Consider the following 15,188-nt stretch of genomic DNA (forward strand, 5'->3'; position numbering starts at 1 on the left):
AACTAAAGGCACAATGTGAAAATCCTCAGAGCAAAATTACTTCTAACCACTATTTTAAAATAAAACATTTTGTCTCCCTTTTCAAAATTCAAAGCATGATATATCATTTTAGCTTTAATTATATATCAATTTCACAAGGAAAGTTATTTTGTTTACACTTAGAAGCTGTCTGAAATATTCTTTCTGGCTTGCACTAGAATTGTAAACTCACATAACCTCTATTTCTGCCTTAAGATCTTCCTCATATGATGAAAAATTCTAAAATCATATAATTTTTAATGAAAACAAACTGCTACTCTCTCATCAACAATCAGAAAACTCCATAATTCTATAAATCTATAAGCCAAAGCCTCATGTAAAGCCATTCTCTTATTACATGAAAGTGGATGTTCAAGCCAATTCAAAATTTATCTATATAAGTACCCAATATGTGCCATCAGGCCTTCACATCCTCTTTACCCTTAGGGACTACATTTCCCTAATTTATTAAGATAATTTGGTAGCTCTGCATTTTTCCTTCAAATACCAGATCACTGAGATGTTGCTTTGTTATACTCATCCCCCAAATGTGTTAATTGCAAAATGACCCAATCTGGATTCAGAATTAAACATACCTTCTCATCAAACTGGTTACCTTATTCCTTTCTTCCCTGATATGGAGATCCAGGGTTGGGGAGGCTAATGCCAACAATTGCCTAACACAGCTCACATTTTTATGTAGCAACAGCAGCAAAAGTCAGAGAAAAGCAAAGGAGACAGTTTAATGCCCCACCCCAATAAAAACCATGTATACTCTGGGAAAATAATTTTGAGGTAAAAAGAAATAGCTATATAGAAGCCCTTGGATGTCCTCTTCCTGAGAGAGAGTTTTTCTCCCACCCATCCTATTGAAAATTAGTTTTAGGTACATATATACTCTACTATGCATTTCTGCTATTAGCCTTTGTCAAGATATTAGCCAATTCCCTGCCATAAAGAATGGCACCTTTAAGTAAAGTAAACCTATTTTTAATAGACTATCTGAATAACCTCATCTAGTTTTAAATTTAGAGAATGACAATGGTAAAGGACCTCATGAGTACTCTGTGAAAATGACAAGCTCACATTTGGCCAATCAGCTACAGTCCTTAAAATTAGATGCTATGCATTTTAGGATGTTCTAATGCAATATCAGAGCCATTTTTGCTGTTTTTCTATGCAGGACTGCTAGTCAGGCCTGCCCAGTATGAATGGGTATTACCTAGAAACAAACTATGCTGCAGCTTTAAAAAATGTATATTACCAGAAACTAGAAGGTTCATTTAATATGTGCCCAAACTAAAGTTTTAAAGAAGTTGAGTCTTTTATTCTTTTTCTTGGTTGACAAGCACAGAAGAAGCTTCTATCCCTTGGTCCTGTGTCTTGTATGTAAAAGAAGCCTTTGGCATTAGTAGTTATAGAGATCTTAGCTAAAGAGATCCCTGCCTATAATAAACTGCACAAAAATCATTATAACTGCCTTCATATCTCACACTAAACAGTTATAAATGTTAGTGAGTAAAGGGCACAATCATTCATTTTTCACTTGGGGAAAGGGAAGTAGGGGAATAAAATAAAAGTTCTGAGTTCCATTGGTGATTCCAAGAAAAACAATGATGCAAGCCTAAATCCAGAACTCCTTAATTGGTAAAGGCAAAAGACCTCACAGATTTCATGAAACAGAATTTTGTACTACAAATTTGCCAAAGCAGTCTTTAATGTTCTTCAAAAGATAAGGTCAACTCAAATAAAACCATCATAATGAGAGTGCAAATAATTCTATTTTTTTACATAAAATAATATTAACATGAGTATAGGGCCTGGGAAGAGGGTTATGATAGAAGTACCTAAATAGAAAAGAAGAATGAAAAGAACTGCTCCAAAGTACCCCCATTCTCATCACCTATGGGTGAATTAGGATGTCTTTTATTTATACAATACTTGATTTTTGTTTCTGTATTTTGAAATAAGCACCATGAACAGAGACACGTACAAACCAACAACATCAACACATTACTCTTCCCTGCCCACTCCATATACACCATAAATAAGAGCAAGAAGGCATCAGAAAAAGACTAACTGCAATCAAACCATCTCCACTGTCCAGATCTGTAAGAAAAGTTTGTTCCAATATTATAATTGCCATTATTGTCCTAGGAGGTTGCTAAGGGTAAACAGATGGCGGAGAAGAGATTGAAACTAACAAATACATTCATTCTAAGGGGAATAGCTTTTGAGGTAATGCTTCTTCCAAAAAAAGCTCACTGCAAACATGGTACTACTTAGCTACACCAAGAAAATAAAGCTAAGAACCCCTCATAAGCCAAAAATGGCCTCATACTTGATAAGAATAAAGGAGCAAAGCATTAAAAAGTTGATCTTTAAAGGACACCTGTGCACCAATGATAACTTCCTCTATGTATACATATTTTTAACACCCTCTCTCCTCATAAATAATAAGCAAGCAAAGGAAAGAAGACAGATACATGCATACATAGCAACTTGTTTTTGTTTCTTAGTTTGGATTTTACCCGAATTAAACTACCATGACATAAACATCTTTTTAAACTCTTGATCCCTTTTTTCCATTCAAACTCTACTGCAGACATGATGACATAACCAAGTGAGGAAAATGAGATCTGGTCCAACAGGTTACATTTGCTATCTCCAAGCATTTTTTTTCAGCAATAATCAATCTGAATCAAGACTTAAAGTAAAAATGTAAACCTCAAAAGTGAGGCAAGGAAAGGCAGCCACATAAAATATGTTAAGTTGGAGATATCATAGGCAAAATGTTACAAACACAGCTGATAAAGAGTCACAATATATATACATAAGTCTTTTTTTTTATATATACATAAGTCTTAAGGGGAGAAAAAAACAATATATTGTCCTACCCTTACCATTCCAGAATCCTTTGGACTTCAGCAGTGTTGTTCTGTTTTACAACCTGTGACCCATTTTTGTGAAAGATTTATTTCTATGTTATCAATTGAAGAACAATATTATTCTTTAGTTATTTCAATTAGCAAGTATTCTCACCTCAGAAAACAAACATTAACCAAACTCCAAGCACTAACCAGCATTTATTGCATTGAAAAATAGTCATGCACTTTATTGCCTGGGTTTTATACTTAATGGGAAAGTAAAAAGCGTACATTTAATTCTAGGAAATAATGTAATTAGAAGCTAGCAGAAAGCCCTATGGTAGTCTTTTGTTTCCATGCAATAATACATTTTCCAGTGTTTTACTGGAATGATCGTAGACAGAAAATCAATTATTAAAATCTCATGCATGGTTTGTAATTATAGCTAGACTATATAATCAAAACTGAAAGACATATATATTCAAGTGTTATTAAACAATGTTTAAGCTTTGATTGGGATACCTACTGGCTACAGCTAATCTTTCAGTACAATCATGGCTGCCTGCCAGGCCACCATGTTCTAGGAATAGATATTTCTCCTCAAGAAATTCCTCTTCAGGCAATTAGCTAATATTTCTGAATTTGGAGGCTTTCGGCCTCTGCCTGTTAGAGATTTGGTACAAGTGTGAACATGTGCCAAAAAGTGTACCAAAAAATAAAGCTCACTAATACTTGTCAAAAGTTTTAATTTAAACAGCAATGCTGCACACTCAATTGAGAGGCAAAGGATATATATTTTTAAAGGTTTCCTATCTTTTCATTTGCAAATGTTTGCTCCCAGGTGTAAAGTCACTAGCAAATGTAACTAACCCTAAGTAGGCTCTTAACATTTCATTGTCCACTGAAAGTATACTGCAATTGAAATTGAACAAAATTCCACCAGTTCCCCAACAATTTCCCAGGGGTAGGCTAAAATCTCATTCTTATCTTGGCTACTATCCAACATAGCTGGAATTCAAGTACTTCTGTTTAAAGATATTCATAGTTAAGGGCACAAATGCTCTCTGGATGCTCACAAAAACTACATATTTTGATCAAGTAGAATTTGCCAGCAACTTACCAGAATTTCTCTTTGACACCATCCTTAAATTTTTGCTGACTACAGAACAGATCACAAGGACTAAAAGAAATGGTGGCTTCATTGTTCACTTTCCTTGGCAGCTGAAAAGTCAAAAAAGAATATGAAGTTGAATCACAGATCTTGGCCTCAACAAAATAGGAGCTAAAATTTCACATACCTCAAAGACACATTACAGAAACAATGACATTCTGGTGACTTCTGGCTTTCTTTTTATGTAAATGGAAGAAAACATGAAAGTGCACAGTTCAATCATGCCCTCAGTCACACAAAAACACCTTTTCCAACTACCTAATCTTTTTTTTTAAAGATTTTATTTATTTATTCATGAGAGGCACAGAGAGAGAGAGAGAGAAAGGCACAGGCACAGGCAGAGGGAGAAGCAGGCTCCATGCAGGGAGCCCAACGTGGGGCCTGATCCAGGATCAGGCCCTGGGCTGAAGGCGGCGCTAAACCACCGAGACATCTGGGCTGCCTCCAACTATCTAATCTTAAAGTCTAACTCTGTCATTCTTTAGCTCATCTCCTTGCTGTTTTATTCATAAGACTGATGAGCACTTAAGGTTTTTTTATTTATGTCACAAGAAGAGTTTTTACTCAATTTTGACACTGATGTTTTAAAATTAACACTGGGGGGAGGGGGGTAGATGGCGGAAGAGTAGGGTCCCCAAGTCACCTGTCCCCATCAAATTACCTAGATAACTTTTAAATCATCTTGAAAACCTACGAGTTCAGCTTGAGATTTAAAGAGAGAACAGCTGGAATGCTACAGTGAGAAGAGTTCGCACTTCTATCAAGGTAGGAAGACGGGGAAAAAAGAAATAAAGAAACAAAAGGCAACCAAGGGGGAGGGGCCCGTGAGGAACCGGGCTAAGGCCAGGGCGAGTGCCCCCAGGACAGGAGAGCTCCCTCCTGGAGAAGCAGGAGCTGCACCAAACTTCCCGGGGGGGGGGGGTAAGGCCTCGCAGGGAGTTGGAGCAGGATCCCAGGAGGGAAGGGGATGCCCTCAGGCTCCCTGGGACACTAACAGAGGACCAGCGCCACACCCCATTGGCCAAGCTCCCTAAAGAGCTGCAGCACACGCCCAGCTGGACCCCAGAGCAGCTCGGAGGCGGCTCAGGCAGAGGCTCCCCACAGAGGGAGCTGCGTGACCCAGGAGCGAGATTCCAGCAGCGCAAGCCCAGGAGCTCCCCCCGGGACAGGCAGAGGCCAGGAGGGCACAGGACAGCAAGGACACTCCGGCCGCTGGGCGGCCCCAAGCTGTGGAGATCAGGGGCCCCCGCCAGCGCCCAGAGCATCCAGGCCCCTGGAGACTGAGACCTCCCTAGTTACAGCAGGAACTGACTCCAGGGCTCCAGAGCTGGCCGCTGACACTGTTGTTGTTCCTTCTGGGGCCTCACAGGATAAACAACTCACAAGGAGACTCACAGTGGCCTCACAGGATAAACAGGATAAACAACGCCCACTGAGCCCTGCACCAGGCAGGAGGCTGAGCAGCTCCCCCGAGTGCTGACACCTGAGAACCAGCACAGCAGGCCCCTCCCCCAGAAGACCAGCTAGACGGACAGGGGAAAAGCAAATACTGACCAAGCAGCACTGGAAAGCTCCAGGGTAAGTCTAGGTATTTACACTATACAGAATCAGAGGATACTCCCCCTAGTTTTTTTTTTTCTGTTTGCCCCCCCTTTTTTTCATTTCTTCTCTTTTTTTTCCTTCCTCTTTTTTCTTTTTTTCTTTTCTTCTTTCTCTTCTCTCTTTTTCTGCTTTTCCCAATACAACTTGTTTTTGGCCGCTCTGCACTGAGCAAAATGACTAGAAGGAAAACCTCACCTCAAAAGAAAGAATCAGAAACAGTCCTGTCTCCCACAGAGTTACAAAATGTGGATTACAATTCAATGTCAGAAAGCCAATTCTGAGCACTATTATAAAGCTACTGATGGCTCTAGAAAAAAGCATAAAGGACTCAAGAGACTTCATGACTGCAGAATTTAGATCTAATCAGGCAGAAATTAAAAATCAATTGAATGAGATGCAATCCAAACTAGAGGTCCTAACGACGAGGGTTAACAAGGTAGAAGAACGAGTGAGTGACACAGAAGACAAGTTGATGGCAAACAGGGAAACTGAGGAAAAAAGAGACAAACAATTAAAAGATCATGAGGATAGATAAAGGGAAATAAATGAGAGCCAGAGGAAGAAACATTTACCTTTCATTGGGGTTCCAAAGGGCACCGAAAAGGACAGAGGTCCAGAATATGTATTTGAACAAATCATAGATGAAGGGAAGGGAAACAGGCATTCAGATCCAGGAAATAGAGAGATCCTCCCCTAAAATCAATAAGAACCGCTCAACACCTTGACATTTCATAGTGAAGCTTGCAAATTCTAAGGATAAAGAGAGGATCCTTAAAGCAGCAAGAGACAAGAAATGTCTAACTTTTATGGGGAGAAATATTAGATTAACAGCAGACCTCTCCACAGAGACCTGGCAGGCCAGAAAGGGCTGGCAGGATATATTCAGGGTCCTAAATGAGAAGAACATGCAGCCAAGAATACTTTACCCAGCAAGGCTCTGATTCAGAATAGAAGGAGAGATGAAGAGCTTCCAAGATAGGCAGAAACTGAAAGAATATGTGACCACCAAACCAGCTCTGCAGGAAATATTAAGGGGTACCCTGTAAAAGAAAGAGGAAGTCCAAGGAAACAATCCACAAAACAGGGACTGAATAGGTATCATGATGACACTAAACTCATATCCTTCAATAGTAACTGTGAATGTGAATGGGCTTAATGACCCCATCAAAAGGCGCAGGGTTTCAAACTGGATAAAAGCAAGACCCATCTATTTGCTGTCTACAAGAGACTCATTTTAGACATAAGAACACCTACAGCCTGCAAATAAGAGGTTGGAGAACCATGTACCATTCAAATGGCCCTCAAAAAATTGTAGGGGTAGCCATCCTTATATAAGATAAACTAAAGTTTATCCCAAAGACTGTAGTGAGAGGTGAAGAGGGACACTATTTCATACTTAAAGGATCTATCCAACAAGAGGACTTAAGAATCATCAATATATATGCCTCGATGTGGGAGCTGCCAAATACATCAATCAATTAATAACCAAAGTGAAGACATACTGAGATAATAATACACTTATACTTGGCGACTTCAATGTAGTGCTTTCTACAGTCGATAGGTTTTCTAAGCAAACATCGCCAAAGAAACAAGAGCTCTAAATGATACACTGGACCAGTGGGATTTCACAGATATTTACAGAATTTTACATGCAAATGCAACTGAATATACATTCTTCTCAAGTGCACATGGAATGTTTTCCAGAATAGACCACATACTGGGTCACAAATCAGGTCTGAAACATTACCAAAGATGGGGATTATCTCCTGTGTATTCTCAGACCATAATGCTTTGAAATTAGAACTAAATCACAAGAAGACGTTTGGAAGGACTTCAAACACATGGAGGTTAAAAACCCTCCTGCTAAAAGACGAAACGGTCAACCAGAAAATTAGAGAAGAATTAAAAAGATTCATGGAAACTAATGAGAATGAAGATACAACCATTCAAAATCTTTGGGATGCAGCAAAAGCAGTCCTCAGGGGGAAATACATGGCAATACAAGCATCCCTCCAAAAACTGGAAAGAACTCAAATACAAAAGCTAACATTGCACCTAAAGGAACTAGAGAAAAAACAGCAAATAGATCCTACACCCAGCAAAAGAAGAGAGTTAATAAAGATTTAAGCAGAACTCAATGAAATAGAGACCAAGAGAACTGTGGAACAGATCAACAAAACCAGGAGTTGGTTCTTTGAAAGAATTAAGAAGATAGATAAACCATTAGCCAGCCTTATTAAAAAGAAGAGAGAGAAGACTCAAATTAATAAAATCATGAATGAGAAAGGAGAGATCACTACCAACACCAAGGAAATACAAACGATTTTAAAAACATATTATAAGCAGCTATATGCCAATAAATTCGGCAATCTAGAAGCAATGGACACATTTCTGGAAAACCACAAACTACCAAAACTGGAACAGGAAGAAATAGAAAACCTGAACAGGTCAATAATCAGGGAGGAAATTGAAGCAGTCCTCAAAAACCTCCCAGGACACAAAAGTCCAGGGCCAGATGGCTTCCCTGGAGAATTCTATCAAATGTTTAAAGAAGAAACCATACCTATTCTACTAAAGCTGTTTGGAAAGATAGAAGGAGATAGAATACTTCCAAACTCGGTCTATGAGGCCAGCATCACCTTAATTCCAAAACCAGACAAAGACCCCACCAGAAAGTAAGATTATAGAAAAATGTCCCTGATGAACATGGATGCAAAAATTCTCAAAAAGATACTAGCCAATAGGATACAACCATATATTAAGAAGATTATTCCCCATAACCAAGTAGGATTTATCCCCACGATGCAAGGCTAGTTCAACACTTGCAAAACAATCAATGTGATTCATCATATCAGCAAGAGAAAAACCAAGAACCATATGATCCTCTCAATAGATGCAGAGAAAGCATTTGATAAAACACAGCATAAATTCCTGATCAAAACTCTTTAGAGTGTAAGGATAGAGGGAACATTCCTCAGCATCTTAAAAGCCATCTACAAAAAGCCCACAGCAAATATCATTCTTAATGGGGAAACACTGGACGCTTTTCCCCTAAGATCAGCAACATGACAGGGATGTCCACTCTCACCACTGCTATTCAACATAGTACTAGAAGTCCTAGCCACAGCAATCAGGCGACAACAAGAAATAAAAGGCATTAAAATTGGCAAATAAGAAGTCAAACTCTCCGTCTTTGTAGATGACATTATACTGTACATAGAAAACCCAAAAGACTCCACCCCAGGATTGCTAGAACTCATACAGCAATTTGGTAGCGTGGCAGGATACAAAATCAATGCCCAGAAATCAGTGGCATTTCTATGCACTAACAATGAGACTGAAGAAAGAGAAATTAAGGAGTTAATCCTATTTATAATTGCATCCAAAAGCATAAGATACCTAGGAATAAACCTAACTAAAGAGGTAAAGGATCTATACCCTAAAAACTATAGAACACTTCTGAAAGAAATTGAGGAAGACACAAAGAGATGGAAAAATATTCCATGCTCTTGGATTGGAAGAATTAATATTGTGAAAATGTCAATGTTACCCAGGGCAATGTACACGTTTAATGCAATCCCTATCAAAATACCATGGACTTTCTTCAGAGAGCTGGAGCAAATTATTTTAAGATTTGTGTGGAATCAGAAAAGACCCCTAATAGCCAGGGGAATTTTAAAAAAGAAAACCATAGCTGGGGGCATCAAAATACCAGATTTCAGGTTGTACTACAAAGCCGTATTCATCAAGACAATGTGGTACTGGCACAAAAACAGACACACAGATCAATGGAACAGAATAGAGAATCCAGAAGTGGACCCTCAACTTTATGGTCAACTAATATTCGACCAAAGAGGAAAGAATATCCACTGGAAAAAAGATAGTCTCTTCAATAAATGGTGCTGGGAAAATTGGACATCCACATGCAGAAGAATGAAACTAGACCACTCTCTTGCACCATACACGAAGATAAACTCAAAATGGATGAAAGATCTAAATGAGAGAAAAGATTCCATCAAAATCCTAGAGGAGAACACAGGCAACACCCTTTTTGAACTTGGCCACAGTAACTTCTTGTAAGATACATCCATGAAGGCAAGAGAAACAAAAGCAAAAAGGAACTATTGGGACTTCATCAAGATAAGAAGCTCTTGCACAACAATAGAAACAGTCAACAAAACTCAAAGACAACCTACAGAATGGGAGAAGATATTTGCAAATGACATATCAGATAAAGGGCTAGTATCCAAGATCTATAAAGAACTTATTCAACTCAACAGCAAAGAAACAAGCAATCCAATCATGAAATGGGCAAAAGACATGAACAGAAATCTCACAGAGGAAGACATAGACCTAGCCAACAAGCCCATGATAAAATGCTCCGCATCCCTTGCCATCAGGGAAATACAAATCAAAACCATAATTAGATACCACCTCACACCAGTGAGAAGGGGGAAAATTAACAAGGCAGGAAACCACAAATGTTGGAGAGGATGTGGAGAAAGGGGAACCCTCTTGCACTGTTGGTGGGAATGTGCAATGGTGCAGCCACTCTGGAAAACTTTGTGGAGGTTCCTCAAAGAGTTAAAAATTGATCTGCCCTATGACCCAGCAATTGCACTGCTGGGGATTTATCCCAAAGATACAGATTCCGTGAAATGCCAGGACACCTGCAACGTGATGTTTCTAGCAGCAATGTCCACAATAGCCAAACTGTGGAAGGAGCCTCGGTATCCATCGAAAGATGAATGGATAAAGAAGATGTGTTTTATGTATACAATGGAATATTACTCAGCCATTAGAAATGACAAATACCCACCATTTGCTTGGACGTGGATGGAACTGGAGGGTATTATTTGAGTGAAATAAGTCAATTGGGAAAGGACAAACATTATATCATCTCATTAATTTGGGGAATATAAATAATAGTGAAAGGGAATAAAGGGGAAAGGAGAAAAAATGATTGGGAAATATCAGAAAGGGAGACAGAACATGAGAGCTCCTAACTCTGGGAGACGAACTAGCGGTGGTAGAAAGGGAGGTGGGCAGGGTGTGGGCTTTACTGGGTGACGATCACTGAGGGGAGCATTTGATGGGATGAGCACTGGGTGTAATTCTATATATTGGGAAATTGAACACCAATAAAAAATAAATTTATAAAAAAATAAATAAGAAATACAATTAACAACACTGAAGCACCCTGGGTTGCTCAGCGGTTTAGCGTCGCCTTCAGTCCAGGGCATGATCCTGGAGATCCGGGTTGGAGTTCCACATCAGGCACCCTGCATGGAGCCTGCTTCTCCCTCTGCCTGACCCCCCCCTCCTCTCATGAATAAATAAATAGAATTTTACAAAAGAAAAGAAAGAAAAAAAAGAAAAGAAAAGAAAAGAAAAGAAAAGAAAAGAAAAGAAAAGATTAACGATACTGAATGTTAAACCATTGGAATAAAACTGTTCCAAAGCCAAAAATAACTGTAAAAAGTTTTGAATTGGGCTGAAATATCGTTAAGGGCCCCTGACTCACAAAAGGGAAAGAGGTTGAATAAAATACCATCAGTAGGCATTTGAGAGAAAAACAAAACCCTTTTTACTGTTTATTCTCATTGAGTTAAGACTTCTCAGTAAATTGAGTACCCATATATGGATGCATCTGGGATCCCCTAACAATCAGAATATAAGCACCACAGAGGTACATTGGGCTTATCATAAACCCAAGACATAAAAAAATGGCAAAAGAGACAATGAAGATGAAAGCATAATGATCCCCAAAATAATGGGTAAAAGCAAATCTGAGTGGAAACGCAAGAAAAGTCTCTGGATATCATTTTTTAAAAATATGTTATTTATTTATTTGACAGAGAGCACATAAGCAATGGGAACAGGAGTAGAAGCAGGAGGGAGAGAAGCAGACTTACCACAGAGCAGGGAGCCTGATGTGGGCTGCAACCCAGGACTCTGGGATCATGACCTGAGCTGAAAGCAGACGTTTAACCAACTGAGCCACCCAGGAGCCCCTGGATATCATTTTAAAGATCCAGAATCCCAAATAAAGATTTTTTTTGAATAATTGGTCTTTACCTAAGAGTCTAGAATCTTACCCAGAATGTGAGAGTAACAGGATGATACCAAGTGTTGAGTGAGATCATCTATTCCCAGAATTGACCTCAGAATGATATCCACCTAATATCCTAAATTCAGAAAACTTCCAGAATTTGGGGTCTAAGGCCACCCATTCAGCTGTCCAATGCAGCTAGTTCTCATTATCCCATCCCCACTCCATCAATAAGCAAAGAAGCCTGAGAAAGAGGAGAAGGCCACCCTTTGATAATTATGGCAGGCTTTCCTTTTCCAATTGACATGCTAGACTTCTCCTATACCACTGGAACAGTGATAAAGCACCTTGAGGAAAGATGGTGTATTGGAGATTTCAGGTGACAAAAGAAACTGGTATTAATCCCTAACAACACATACTAAATTTCTGGGTCCCAAGAAGCATGGAAGGTGGATTTGGCATATTATAAAAATCCAAGTTGATTGGATAAATAAATGATTGTTGCTAGAGGGTTTGCAGCATGCAGCAAGATGAGTACACTTGAGAAGAAAGTAATATGATGCCACTGGCTGAAGTTCTTGAGAGAAAAAGTAATCAAATTTTGCAAGGGACTTACAATGCTCAGAGGAGATGCTGGGGGGATCATCTCATCATCAAGCCTGTTATAACAACTACCTATTTATATAGTGCCCATAGACAGCTAGAAGACCTAACCAAGGAGAAGACACAGGCAGTCACAAACATGTGTTTTTTCCTTTCCCTATTTCCTAGTCATTTATCTCCCAATGCAACACCAAATGAGAAGACACAGAGAAAAGAGGAGGAAGAAGGAGAGATCTGTGAAAGCCCACCATTCACCCTCCAAATTCCCAGCCACTAGTGCTACATGTCTTAGCTGTTTGAATGAAGAGACAATATTTGAATCAGACAGGAGCTTAGAGTAAAGACAAAGGCTTTAAAATCAAAATGAAACTCTGAAAACACCTGGAAAGTTATAGAATTAGACTGAAATATTTATCAATGTTGCTATCTCCTCATGGAAAAAGGTACAGTAGGTACAACAAATAGTAATCACTGTGAAAAATAATACTATTTTGTGGTTTATACTTTAATGAGTTAAAACTCTTAGTGAATCAGCTACATTTATTAGCTTGGTTGTTTCTGTCCACTCCTTGACCACTAGAATATAAACTTCATGAAGATAGTCACTTAGTCATTAACTTGTATCCTCAGCAACTAGTGTAGAACTTGACATGTAATAGATTATCAATAAATATTTCAATGAATAAAAGAAGAATATCAATGTAGATAATATCATTTTAGGGTTTCAATAATACAAATAAATGGCAGCTTTCAATGTCATTTTTCAAGTTATCCATTTGTTTGAAATAGAAAACCTATTATCAAATATGTAATTATTTAAATCCAAGACATGTTGTATCTCCTGCTATAGTAGACACTGCTGGTACCCTACATATCCTCTTGGCCTACTCCAAAAGTCATTTGCAAAAGACTTCCTATATTTCTCTACCAGAGGGGTTTCTCTATCTACAAAAGTAGCTTCAACAGAAGAGAAGGCAGGTTGTTAACACCCCATGAGTTACTGTCTGTCAGTGATGAGAGTTAGTGAATAAACAGTACAACTCGCTCACCCCTTGGTATATTCCCATAAAACTGAGTGGGAAACTGCTCATTAACACACACTTTATTTGCTTTTCCTCCCTTCCAGTCTGACTTTCCCATTCCCTTGCAGCACTTTCTGGAATCACTTCCCAAATTACTTACTTATATCCAAATCCTTGTCTTTGAGTCTGTTTTTGGGAGAACCCAAACCAAGACTCTGAAAAGACCATTATGGACTCCACATAATCCTTTATTTTACATAAAATTTATTTGTCCAATTTCCAACTCAGAAAATTATGTAGGCTGTGGACTTTCAAAAGATGGTTTATTATTCAAAATTTTCCTAAACCACAGGCACACTCTTGCTGTCCTGTCTTGTCTCTCAATTTAGAACTTATGTTATTCCCAGTGACTTCAATCAGAACATTGGTTCATCTCTGATTTAATGCTTTCTGCTGTATATACTCAGTTACCAACTCAATCTTGCTGATTAGATATTAGAAGTGTGCCATGCTCCTCTTACCTACAACTCATCCTATCCATGATTGCACCTTTCCTACTTCTGTCTCCTAGTCAGTCACACAAACATGAGGGTAAACAACAGATATACTTCTCGTCCAATCATTTTGTTTTTCACTTCCAATACAGTATTCAATAAATGACATGAGATTTTCAATACTTTATTACAAAATAGGCCTTATTTGAGATGACTTTGCCCAACTGTAGGCTAATATAAGTGCGCTGAGTAAGTTTAAGGTAGGCTAGGCTAAGCTGTGACATTTGATAGGTTAGGTGTTTAAAATGCATTTTCAACTTATGATATTCTCAGCTTATGATGGGTTAATCAATATGTAGCCCTTTTGTAAGTCAAGGAAAATCTGTATTTTATCGTAATAATTATTGTAATGTATTGAGCTTTTGTGTGTGCCAAACATTGCACTAAACTTTTATATGATATTTTATCCTATCAATGACTTTAGAGGTGTCATTATCCCCATTTTACTTTTTAAGAAACTGATATATAACTTACTCAAGATCATGACAATAGTAAATTAAGGAAAAGAAGATCTGAATTTAGGTCTATGTGATTACAAAGCCCAAGCTCTTAACCACTACTAAACTATTTTTTGTCATTAATTCTACGGGGAATAGCTTGAGGTCATTATCCCCATTTTACTTTTTAAGAAACTTATATAGAAAAAAAAAAAGAAACTTATATAGAACTTACTCAAGATCATGACAATAGTAAATTAAGGAAAAGAAGATCTGAATTTAGGTCTATGTGATTACAAAGCCCAAGCTCTTAACCACTACTAAACTATTTTTTGTCCTAGGAGTCAGATGCCTTGGGAGTCATACGCCAAGTTTAAGACTATAAAACATCGTTCTTTGCCTTCAAGGACCTACAACTTCACTGTGGAGATGCATGCATACTAGAGTGCTTAGTCAAGTGCAAGACAGTGAAGAATAACCCATATATGTTAAGTGCTAAGGGAATGTAGATTAAGAGAAGTATTTTGCAGCATGTTCAATAGGTGATTCAGATTTCCTATCAAAAGTGAAAAGCTGCCAAATGGCCAATTCAAACAGTCAAAAAGAGCCAGTGTAATCAATCTCCTAGCAGTGTTCATCTGCAACAGCAATCGGTCTTTTTAAAGGTTTTATTTATTTATTTATGAGAGACACACAGAAAGAGGCAGAGACACAGGCAGAGACACAGGCAGAGGGAGAAGAAGGCTCCTTGCAAGGAGCCCAATTTGGGACTCAGTCCTGGACCTGGAGATCATGCCCTGAGCCGAAGGCAGATGCTCAACTGCTGAGCTGCCCAGGCATCCACATAATGGCAATCAGTCTT

The 15,188-nt window shown here is 38.5% G+C and overlaps 1 protein-coding gene across 1 annotated transcript in view; it reads right to left on the reverse strand.

The window, feature by feature from the left end:
- The window catches only part of IL1RAPL2 (interleukin 1 receptor accessory protein like 2), a 1,262,761-nt gene that overhangs the window by 1,182,867 nt on the left and 64,706 nt on the right, over positions 1–15,188 (reverse strand). The window contains exon 2 of the mRNA XM_077887847.1: positions 4,006–4,106. Coding sequence (XP_077743973.1) covers positions 4,006–4,087 — 82 coding nt within the window. The 5' untranslated portion in view covers positions 4,088–4,106. The remainder of the gene's footprint in view (positions 1–4,005; positions 4,107–15,188) is intronic.

Source organism: Canis aureus, chromosome X, assembly GCF_053574225.1.
Source record: "Canis aureus isolate CA01 chromosome X, VMU_Caureus_v.1.0, whole genome shotgun sequence".
Taxonomy (NCBI): Eukaryota; Metazoa; Chordata; class Mammalia; order Carnivora; family Canidae; genus Canis; species Canis aureus.